General features: G+C 41.2%; 1 protein-coding gene and 1 pseudogene across 13 annotated transcripts in view; one reads left to right on the top strand and one right to left on the bottom strand.

The window, feature by feature from the left end:
* TSGA10 (testis specific 10) overlaps positions 1-12,248 on the bottom strand; it is a 104,733-nt gene that overhangs the window by 92,142 nt on the left and 343 nt on the right. For 4 of the 13 annotated variants that reach the window (XM_057558341.1, XM_057558342.1, XM_057558345.1 and 1 more), the window contains exon 1: positions 12,132-12,223. The exons of 6 other annotated variants lie outside the window; for them this stretch is intronic. In XM_057558341.1, the coding sequence (XP_057414324.1) occupies positions 12,132-12,188 (57 nt within the window). In that variant the 5' untranslated portion in view covers positions 12,189-12,223. Of the gene's footprint in view, positions 1-2,597; positions 2,618-12,102; positions 12,224-12,248 lie in introns of those variants that run through there. 3 more of the 13 variants (XM_057558352.1, XM_028162648.2, XM_057558343.1) reach the window with 3 other exon arrangements.
* Positions 4,873-5,484, top strand: LOC103009507 (60S ribosomal protein L13a-like; annotated as a pseudogene).

Here is a 12,248-nt window from a genome sequence, read left to right as displayed (position 1 = left end):
ATTCTGTGGCAGTGTAAATTGACACAGTATTTATGGAGAACAACTAGGTAAAATCTAGCAACATTACAAATGCACATAGCTTCTGTACAAATAATTCCATTTCTCAGAATTTTTCTACATACATATTTGCACACGTGCAAAATAACAGTGTTAAAAGATTTCTCACTTTAGCATACTATACATACTACTCTGCACTGTGCTTTTTTTACTTGACTATGTATCTTAGAAACTGTATAATTTAAGGAAATAATTTGTTCTTTCTCTGAATCAAGGCTGCCATTATGTTAAGGGAGAATTTGCTACAAGCAAAGCAACACAGATGCCATGCTCCAAAATCTAGTGCTTGGGAAATTACAGGCTCAGGATTCCCCAGTCACTGACCTTGTGTTAATGCCCTGTAAAACCCAGCCCTTAGCAGTCTGACAGGTTTATTTCCCTTTTTCCCTTTCCCTAAACAAGACACAAATCTGCTTTTTCTGTTCTCCAGTCCAGCAGTTCCTGCCTCTCCTGGAACTTCAGCATTAGATCTCACAAAGCATTTCTAACTATGAATCATTTTAGGCCTTTATGGGTTAGGCTGAAATCCTAACTACCATTTCTTACATAGTTTCTGTTGAAAAATGTGTTCCTAGTTATAAACATGTGACTAAGTATAACTGAATCAAATGACTCCTCACTATAGCAGTACTTTTCAAATTTTAGTAAACATACGAATCATTTGGGAATCTTTTTAAAATGAGATAATTACTCACAGTAGGTCTGAAATACTGCATTTCTAAAAAGCTGCTCAGCGATCCCTATTTGGCTAGCACACAGACTACACCTTGAATAGCAAGGACTTAAAATCTAAACCTGCCTAGCATACAGAGTTCTTCATAATTTGGTCCCTTCCTACTTCTTCAAATTTATCTCCTACTTGACACCTCCAAGAACCCCTCTATTAAAGGCAAACTATTCTATACCTTCTTTATACATACATTCAGAAACATATTCTCTTTTGTTCATGAGCTTTGCCCTCACTCTTTTCTCCACTGAAGTAAAGACACTTCTAAGGCTCAGCTTGAATTCCATATTCTCTAGGAGGTTTTCTCTCTCTTCTCCATCGAATAGTGATCACCTCTTCATTGAGACATCCAAATATCTTGGTAATAGAACAATTTATGTAGCTATTTACTTTTTCTGGATATGTCTTCCTCACACAGTTACTAGAATCTTAACAAATAATATCCTAGAGCTCTCTGTATTCCCACCAATCTGCACAGAGTTCTTTGGATAACAGGAAGGTGTCAATACAAATTTGTAGAGGTTGATAATGAAGCAATGTACTAAAGCAGATAAAATGGAACCTTCCCTCTTCTTTTTGGTAAAATGAACAGTCAAGTTTACAATCAGTCTAGTCTAGAAATTAAAAGTATAAAGAGACCAAGAGTCTACCTGACAATTGTGAGCCATCATATTAGAGCTGCACTAGCTTTGGAGGCAGTAAAAAGGGAGAGAAATCAGTGTATCTGAAATGCCCATGCCTGGCATGCCAGGTTCTCCACCTCAGGCCCCTGAATATCTTCCACCTTCCAGTGATCTCTAGATGGAACTCTGAATGGAACTTGTGTTCCTGTACACATCTCAGAGAACGCAAGTAAAGTACTTTGTAAGCAGCAAATTGTCATCATAAAGACCCAAGCTAGAATCACAATCATTCTCAATGGGGAAGCAACACAGCATAGTGGTTAAGAGCATGTTCTCTAGCCTCGACTGCTTCGGTTCATAATGCCTGTTCTGCCCCTTCTTAGCTGCATGACCACAGCCAAGTTACTTCTCTGGCCATGGCTCCCTCATCTCTAAAATAGGGATGATAACAGTACTTGCCTCATAGAGTTGTTGCGAGGATTAAATGAGTTATTATATGTAAAGCACTTAGAACAGTGCTTGGCAATAAATAATAACTGCTATATATATTATTATTATTTACAATTACTTTTATTACTAATTCCTCTCACTGACTCAACTTATTTAATTGGCCGTCATGTCCTACTGATCTTTTCACTAAAATCTCTCTCAAACATATTTCTTCCATCGCTACTATCACTGTTCCAAGTTCATACTATCAGATTGTAACATTTATTCACTTGCCAAACAAATTTATAAACAGCTAGGATAAGGATGAACCAATATTAGATTTGGGGGCTAGAAAGATGGAAAACAAATAAAAACTTACAATTTCAAGGGGCTTCCCTGGTGGCGCAGTGGTTAAGAATCCGCCTGCCAATGCAGGAGACACGGGTTCGAGCCCTGGTCCAGGAAGATCCCACATGCTGCGGAGCAACTAAGCCCGTGCGCCACAACTACTGAGCCTGTGCTCTAGAGCCCGCAAGCCACAACTACTGAGCCCGTGTACCACAACTACTGAAGCCCGCGCACTTAGAGCCCGTGTTCCCAACAAGAGAAACCACCACAACAAGAAGCCTGCGCACCGCAATGAAGAGTAGCCCCCACTCGCCGCAACCAGAGAAAAGCCTGCATGCAGCAACAAAGACCCAATGCAGCCAAAATAAAATAAATAAAATAAAATAAAAATAAAACAGAAACAGAAAACTTACAATTTCAAGCCTCAATGAATCTAGGGAAGTCCAAAACAAATCAGAAATTACAGTACAGTATGATTAGTGCCACATACATGTATGCTAAGGGAATACAGGACTACAAAAAAGTATTTCTGACTTCTACTTCCCCCCCAAAGACTTAGCATATATTTTCCATGTTCCCTCCAAACTATGAACATATCCCTACTGGAGCATTTAACACATTATATTGTTTATTGGATGTCCATAGCCATCACAACTTCAACATGTTAAAACAGACCTCAATTTCCCCACCTGCACTTCTGCTCTCAACCCTGCCTCCACCATGTTCCTTCCCAGTCTTTCCATGTCAAATGGCACTGTCACTTGTGCAGTGATCAAGGTCAAAAACCAAAGTGTTGTCTTTGTTTCCTCTTTCCCTGAACCTCATCAAATCCATCAAAAAGCCCTTTGGATCTACCTCCAAAATATATCCCCAATCCATCCACTTCTGTACACTTTTATTATCACCTACTTGGTTCAAGTCACCATCATCTCCCACATGGATTACTGCCATTGTCTCCTAACTGGCCTTTTTGATTCTACTGTTGCTCCCTGCAACCTGTTTTCCAAACTGAAATCAAAACAATCATCTTAAAATAATGAGATCCTGGGGCTTCCCTGGTGGCGCAGTGGTTGGGAATCTGCCTGCCAATGCAGCGGACACGGGTTCGAGCCCTGGTCTGGGAAGATCCCACATGCTGCGGAGCAACTAGGCCCGTGAGCCACAACTACTGAGCCTGCGCATCTGGAGCCCGTGCTCCGCAACAAGAGAGGCCGCGATAGTGAGAGGCCTGCGCACCGCGATGAAGAGTGGCCCCTGCTTGCCGCAACTGCAGAAAGCCCTCGCACAGAAACGAAGACCCAACACAGCCAAAAATTAATTAATTAATTAATTAAAAAAAAAAATAATAATGAGATCCTGCTCAAAACACTCCAATGGCTTCCCACTGCAATCAGAATAAAAGTCAAACTTTTTTTTTGGCTTTAATCTCTAGCCTACAAAGGTAGCTCACTGTTTTTTTCTTTTTTCCTTTAACATCTTTATTGGAGTATAATTGCTTTACAGTGTTGTGTTAGTTTCTGCTGTATAACAAAGTGAATCAGCTATATGCATACGTATATCCTCATATCCCCTCCCTCTTGCATCTCCCTCCCACCCTCCTTATCCCACCCCTCTAGGTGGTCACAAAACACCGAGCTGATCTCCCTGTGCTATGCAGCTGCTTCCCATTAGCTACCTAATTTTACATTTGGTAGTGGATATACGTCAATGTTACTCTCTCACTTCATCCCAGCCTACCCTTCCCCCTCCCCATGTCCTCAAGTCCATTCTCTACGTCTGTGTCTTTATTCCTGTCCTGCCCCTAGGTTCATCAGAACCATTTTATTTTATTTTTTTTAGATTCCATACATATGTGTTAGCATATGGTATCTGTTTTTCTCTTTCTGACTTACTTCACTCTGTATGACAGTCTCTAGGTCCATCCACCTCACTACAAATAACTCAATTTCGTTTCTTTTTATGGCTGAGTAATATTCCACTGTATATATGTGCCACATCTTCTTTATCCATTCATCTGTCGATGGACACTTGGGTTGCTTCCATGTCCTGGCTATTGTAAGTAGTACTGTAATGAATGTTGTGGTACATGACTCTTTTTGAATTATGGCTTTCTCAGGGTATATACCCAGCAGTGGGATTGCTGGGTCATATGGTAGTTCTATTTTTAGTTTTTTAAGGAACCTCCATACTGTTCTCCACAGTGGCTGTATCAATTTACATTCCCACCAACAGTGCAAGAGGGTTCCCTTTTCTCCACACCCTCTCCAGCATTTATTGTTTGTAGATTTTTTGATGATGGCCATTCTGACTGGTGTGAGGTGATACATCATTGTAGTTTTGATTTGCACTTCTCTAATGATTAGTGATGTTGAGCATCTTTTCATGTGTTTGTTGGCAATCTGTATTTCTTCTTTGGAGAAATGTCTATTTAGGTCTTCTGCCCATTTTTGGATTGGGTTGTTTTTTTGATATTGCACTGCTTGTATATTTTGGAAATTAATCCTTTGTCAGCTGCTTCATTTGCAAATATTTTCTCCCATTCTGAGGGTTGTCTTCTCGTCTTGTTTTTGTTTTCCTTTGCTGTGCAAAAGCTTTTAGGCTTCATTAGGTCCCATTTGTTTATTTTTGTTTTTATTTCCATTTCTTGAGGAGGTGGGTCAAAAAAGGTCTTGGAGGCAGCTGCCGAAGATGGCGGAGGGGCAGGTCCTGGTTCTCGATGGCTGAGGCCATCTCCTGAGCCACCTGGTGGCCATCATGGCCAAGCAGGTGCTTCTGGGTCAAAAGGTGGTGGTTGTGCGCTGTGAGGGCATCAACATTTCTGGCAATTTCTATAGAAACAAGTTGAAGTACCTGGCATTCCTCTGCAAGCGGATGAACACCAACCCCTCCTGCAGCCCCTACCACTTCTGAGCCCCCAGCCACATCTTCTGGCAGACAGTGCGAGGCATGCTGCCCCATAAGACCAAGCAAGGCCAGGCCGCTCTTGACAGCCTCAAGGTGTTTGATGGGATCCTGCCACCCTATGACAAGAAAAAGCGGATGGTGGTTCCTACCGCCCTCAAGGTTGTGCGTCTGAAGCCTATGCGGAAGTTTGCCTACCTAGGGTGCCTGGCTCATCAGGTTGGCTGGAAGTACCAGGCAGTAACAGCCACCCTGGAGGAGAGGAGAAAGGAGAAGGCCAAGATCCACTACTGGAAAAAGCAGCAGCTCACGAGGCTATGGAAGCAGGCTGAAAAGAACACAGAGAAGAAAACTGACAAATTCACAGAGGTCCTCAAAACCCATGGATTCTTAGTCTGAGCCCAATAAAATTGACTGTTTATTCGTAATTAAAAAAAAAAAAAAAGAAAAGAAAATGGATCTTGCTGTGATTTATGTCATAGCGTGTTCTTCTTATATTTTCCTCTAAGAGTTTTATACTGTCCAGTCTTACATTTACGTCTCTAATCCATTTTGAGTTTATCTTTGCCTATGGTGTTAGGGAGTGTTCTAATTTCATTCTTGTACATGTAGCTGTCCAGTTTTCCCAGCACCACTTATTGAAGAGACTGTCTTTTCTCCATTGTATATCCTTGCCTCCTTTGTCATAGATTAGTTGACCATAGGTGCAGGGGTTTATCTCTGGGCTTTCTATCCTGTTCCATTGATCTATATTTCTGTTTTTGTGCCAGTACCATATTGTCTTGATTACTGTAGATTTGTAGTACAGTCTGAAGTCAGGGAGTTTGATTCCTCCAGCTCCGTTTTTTTCCCTCAAGACTGCTTGGGCTATTCGGGGTCTTTTGTGTCTCCATACAAATTTAAAAATTTTTTGTTTTAGTTCCATAAAAAATGCCATTGGTAATTTGATAGGGATTGCATTGAATCTGTAGATTAGTTTGGGTAGTATAGTCATGTTCACAATGTTGATTCTTCCAATCCAAAAACACGATATATCTCTCCATCTGTTTGTACCATCTTTAATTTCTTTCATCAGTGTCTTATAGCTTTCTGCATACAGGTCTTTTGTCTCCTTAGGTAGGTTTATTCCTAGGTATTTTATCTTTTTGTTGCAATGGTAAATGGGAGTGTTTCCTTATTTTCTCTTTCAGATTTTGCATCATTAGTGTATAGGAATGCAAGAGATTTCTGTGCATTAATTTTGTATCCTGCTACTTTACCAATTTCATTGATTAGCTCTAGTAGTTTTCTGGTAGCATCTTTAGGATTCTCTATGTATAGTATCATGTCATTTGCAAACAGTGACAGCTTTACTTCTTCTTTTCCAACTTGGATTCCATTTATTTCTTTTTCTTCTCTGATTGCTGTGGCCAAAACTTCCAAAACTATGTTGAATAACAGTGGTGAGAGTGGGCAACCTTGTCTTGTTCCTGATCTTAGAGGAAATGCTTTCAGTTTTTCACCATTGAGAATGATGTTGACTGTGGGTTTGTCATATATGGCCTTATTATATGTTGAGATAGGTTCCCTCTATGCTTACTTTCTGCAGAGTTTTTATCATAAATGGGTGTTGAATTTTGTCAAAAGCTTTTTCTGCATCTACTGAGATTATCATATGGTTTATTTTTTATTTATTTTATTTTTTTAATGATATTCTTGTCTGCTTAAATTCTTTTTATTTATGTATGTATGTATGGCTGTGTTGGGTCTTCATTTCTGTGCGAGGGCTTTCTCCAGCCGTGGCAAGCGGGGGCCACTCTTCATCGCGGTGTGCGGGCCTCTCACCATCATGGTCTCTCGGTGACAAGCACAGGCTCCAGACGCGCAGGCTCAGTAATCGTGGCTCACGGGCCGAGCTGCTCCGCGGCATGTGGGATCCTCCCAGACCAGGGCTCGAACCCGCGTCCCCTGCATTGGCAGGCAGACTCTCAACCACTGCGCCACCAGGGAAGCCCTATCATATGGCTTTTATCCTTCAATTTGTTAATATGGTGTATCACATTGAATGATTTGCATATACTGAAGAATCCTTGCATTCCTGGGATAAACCCCACTTGATCATGGTGTATGAACCTTTTAATGTGCTGTTGGATTCTGTTTGCTAGTATTTTGTTGTGAATTTTTCCATCTATGTTCATCAGAGATATTGGCCTGTAGTTTTCTTTTTTTGGGACATCTTTGCCTGGCTTTGGTATCAGGGTGATGGTAGTCTTGTAGAATGAGTTTGGGAGTGTTCCTCTCTCTGCTATATTTTGGAAGAGTTTGAGAAGGATAGGTGTTAGCTCTTCTCTAAATGTTTGATAGAATTCACCTGTGAAGCCCACCTCCTGGGCTTTTGTTTGTTGGAAGATTTTTTTTTTTTTACTACTTTATTTATTTATTTATTTATTTTTGGCTGTGTTGGGTCTTCGGTTCGTGCGAGGGCTTTCTCCAGTTGCGGCAAGCGGGGGCCACTCTTCATTGCGGTGCGGGGACCGCTCTTCATCGCGGTGCGCGGGCCTTTCACTATCGCGGCCCCTCCCGTTGCGGGGCACAGGCTCCAGACGCGCAGGCTCAGCAGCTGTGGCTCACGGGCCCAGCCGCTCCGCGGCATGTGGGATCTTCCCAGACCAGGGCTCGAACCCGTGTCCCCTGCATTAGCAGGCAGACTCTCAACCACTGCGCCACCAGGGAAGCCCTGTTGGAAGATTTTTAATCACAGTTTCAATTTCAGTGCTTGGGATTGGTCTGTTCATATTTTCTATTTCTTCCTGGTTCAGTCTTGGAAGGTTGTGCTTTTCTAAGAATTTGTCCATTTCTTCCAGGTTGTCTGTTTTATTGGCATATAGTTGCTTGTAGCAATCTCTCATGATCCTTTGTATTTTTGTAGTGTCAGTTGTTACTTCTTTTTCATTTGTAATTCTGTTGATTTGAGTCTTCTCCCTTTTTTTCTTGATGAGTCTGGCTAATGGTTTATCAATTTTGTTTATCTTCTCAAAGAACCAGCTTTTACTGATCTTTGCTATTGTTTCCTTCATTTCTTTTTCATTTATTTCTGACCTGATCTTTATGATTTCTTTCCTTCTGTTAACTTTGGGGTTTTTTTTGTTCTTCTTTCTCTAATTGCTCAGGTGTAATGTTAGGTTGTTTATTTGAGATGTTTCTTGTTTCTTGAGGTAGGATTTTATTGCTATAAACTTCCCTGTTAGAACTGCTTTTGCTGCATCGCATAGGTTTTGGGTTGTTGTGTTTTCATTGTCATTTGTTTCTAGGTACTTTTTTGATTTCCTCTTTGGTTTCTGCAGTGATCTCTTGGTTATTTAGTAGTGTATTGTTTAGCCTCCATGCGTTTGTATTTTTTACAGTTTTTTTCCTGTAATTGATATGTAGTCTCATAGTGTTGTGGTCGGAAGAGATACTTGATACGATTTCAATTTTCTTAAAAAAGTCAAACTTTCGGGCTTCCCTGGTGGCGCAGTGGTTGAGAATCTGCCTGCCAATGCAGGGGACACGGGTTCGAGCCCTGGTCTGGGAAGATCCCACATGCCACGGAGCAACTGGGCCCGTGAGCCACAATTACTGAGCCTGCGCGTCTGGAGCCTGTGCTCCGCAACAAGAGAGGCCACGATGGTGAGAGGCCCGCGCACCGCGATGAAGAGTGGTCCCCACTTGCCCCAACTAGAGAAAGCCCTCACACAGAAACGAAGACTCAACACAGTCATAAATAAATAAATAAATAAATAAATAAAAGAACGTGAATTTCTTTAAAAAAAAAAAAAAAAGTCAAACTTTTTAAGGTCCTACATGATTTGGGCCCTGCCTTCACTTCCCTAAATAGACCTACTACTCTATTCTTTTTTCACCCACCAGCTTTATTGGTTTTCTTTCTGTTCCTGTACTGTGCCAATCTCATTCCACTTTGAGGCCTCCTCCCTTGCTTTCCCTCTGTCAGGAACATTCTCACCCCTAAGTCCTTGATGTGAATGGCTCCTTCTTACCCTCGGCAATTTGGCTGAAATATCAGAGGGTCCTCCCCAACCTCTTACCTAAAGTAGCCTCTCTCCTACTCACTCGCCCATTAGGTTATCGCACTTAACCCTATTTGAAATCACATCACTTATTTCTTCATTTGTTTATTGTTTGTCACCCCCTACCAAAGGTAAGCTCCAAGTGATCTAGGCTCTTATCCAGTCACTGTTATATCCCTAATGCCTAGAAGAGTGCCCAGCACAAAGTTGGTACTCAATAAAACATTTCCCAAATAATGAATTTTGATGATTCAAACAAGGTAGTTTCAATGGTAGGAGGACTAACAAATGAATGAGTAGCAAAGAAAAAGAAAATGTAGATTTCTTTTACAGAGCATGATTAAGAGAAGAAAGGTAGAACAAAATTTGGGAAAAGACCAGGGTTGTTGAAGGGCCAACAGAAGAGGAGAAAAACTTGCTTCTTAATTTCCTCTATATCAAGGACCCCTTTCAGAATTAAGCAAAAGCCCTAGGTCGTTACCCCAGGAAAAAGCAAACACATACAAAACTTTACAAACAATTCCAGGGGGTTCAAGAACTCCCCAAAGTTCTTGTACTCCAGGTTAAGAATTCTTACAGTATAAACACAATGACAATTCCTAAGACATGCGTTAATGTTAACTAAAGGACAAAGGCCAATAAGCTAGTAAGAGGAAACCCAGGTAAAGGGTACGCACTGTCCTTTGAGACAAGACAGAAAAAAGCAAGGTCAGGTGATGATTTAGATGAGAAGGGGTAGAAATCTGAAGAAGTTCCTGCCTGGCAGAATTTTAATTTCTCAGTGAAACAGCAGTTAAGATCACATGCTAAAAAGTATCATCAGTGTTGAGCAAAATATAATATGTGCTCAACAAACGTCTATTGAATATTTTGATAGAATAATTGAAAATACTGGAGTATCTTATATAGGATTCTGAAATCTGGTTCCACAAAAGGTCAACTTGTTTTCTTTTTAGAAAATTGTCTCCAAAAGTTTAGACTGAAAGACACTTTGAAGTAGGAAGGAATAGCTTCACTAACAGAAGGATGTAGAAAACCACATAAAATTTTATGAATAATTTTGAGGTGGGTTCTGTATTTATAAAAAATAAGTGAATAAATGTTTTGGGAATTCACTTCAAACAAAACAGTAAGGTCACTTGTTTAACCTTTCTTAAAAAGAAATAATCTCTCCAGTCATTCCATCCAAACCCAAGCTCCTCACTTCTCTTCACTCCAGACTGTACTGTGAAGAAATAACTTGCCCTTTTTAAGGAGCATAAAACAATGGCCTTAGGAGAAGAATCATTTATCACTTCCTCTTGGAAACATAAGAAGGGGGTCAAAGAGTTGTTGTCAAGAGGCTTTTCAGAACCAAAGGAATTTAATATAGACTGACATAAATAGCATATCTAAGACAAATAGAACTACCTTACTAACCAGCACACTTCAAGAGATTATATGGGGTGTGTGTACAAGAAAATTCACAGCAGTGTTCCTCATATTTACCAAAAACCATAGAAACCCTAGTGTCCACCAACAGTAGGTAAATTGTGGTATACTCTTACAATGGAACAACAAACAACAAACTAACTACAAGCAATAAAAAGGATCAATCTTAAAGACAATGTTGAGTAACGAAGCAAAATACAAAGGAAAACTTAGTACAATCCCATCTACATAAAGTTCAAAAACAAGCCAAACTAGAAAGTGCATGGTCACATACAAAGATGGTGAAACTACAAGGAAAAGCAAGGAAGTGTCTATCAGAGAAGTCATAAAAGGGGACAAGGAGGAGCGTGTGATGGGAAAAGGGAATGAATAACAACACCTGCTCTAACTCCCTCTGTATGTGGAGTACTTTTAAAAGCAAATGATCCTAAAACAAACTGAAAAAGAAGCACCTGAAAAAGAAGACAGAGAGGCCAGAGAACGTCTACATCTCCTGGGCCATAAGCAGTGATTTTTTTCAGAAGGTAAACAAGATTTATTTTGGGAGCTGCCATTAAATAATGCTAAAGTGTATACTGTTTAAAATAAATATATCATTAATGTACCTTCCTAGTTATTCCCACTAATTAAGACTAAATGGCTTAGTTCAGTCATTAATTAACATACAAACAAAAATCAGTTTTATCCTGGAGGCAGATGTGAATAATGTAACACTTTCCTTTCATAGTTATAACTAACGTATTTTCTTCTAGTTGCAACCCGATTATTCTATTTATTTCCTTACAGTTTGGGGGAAAAAAAAGTGTGCTTGTAATTCTGAAAACCACTAGAGGAAATTTAAAACAACGAATATCGTGAGATACAATGGCCTGAAGTGGAAAAAGGAAAACAAACAGAGACCCTGTGTCATCTATGCAACGTTTCCTGAAATCGTTATCCTTGACTTTATTTAAAGAAAAAAAAAAAAAGTGTATTCCTATGCGTGTTTAGGTATCAGCTCCCTGATCGCCGCAGAGTTATTCAATTTAAACCTCAAGTACTTTTTCAAAGGAAAGCCAGCGTACCCTGCCTTTCTGGTGTATAATTTCTACTGTAATTATATGAGATTTTCATGCAATTGCCTACGTAATCTCGGCCCTTCACCTCGCAAAGTCTATAAAGTGGCTTAGAAGTGAGAGGCTGGGAGTCAGGAAGAGCCAGGTTGAACTCCCAAATCTCTGGCTTCCAAATTCCTCAGCTCCACTCCAGAGCGTTTCTAAACAGAACAGTCCCTGCAACGACCAAGCGGAGAGCCACGGTAGGAAGCAAAGCGGTCACCATAGGAACTGGGCTCAACCCTAAGCTCCCAAGAAACAACAACAGGGGCAAAGTTTGCTCCTGGCGGGCTTCCCTGGACCGCAACTCTGCCCGCTACCGCCCCTCAGAGCGGCTCCAGCAGCCAATACCCACCTCACGGGTCGCCCTCAGCCCCCAACACCCGCCACACCCGCCCCCTGCAGCTGCCCTCTCAGAGGCCTTCTGGCCCAGGAGATGTTTTTACCCGAACACGGCGCATCCCCGCGCTTCTACCTGGGGCTGCGGGTCCCTCCCCGGGCTTCTCGGCCCACCGTCCTCTCCGGAGCTCATCCTGGCGACTGCCAGGACTCCGCCTCCGCCAGGGATCCAGGTCCCTCGAGGTCTCCATCC

Source organism: Balaenoptera acutorostrata, chromosome 12, assembly GCF_949987535.1.
Source record: "Balaenoptera acutorostrata chromosome 12, mBalAcu1.1, whole genome shotgun sequence".
Lineage (NCBI taxonomy): Eukaryota > Metazoa > Chordata > Mammalia > Artiodactyla > Balaenopteridae > Balaenoptera > Balaenoptera acutorostrata.
This window is presented reverse-complemented; position numbering and strand designations above follow the sequence as displayed.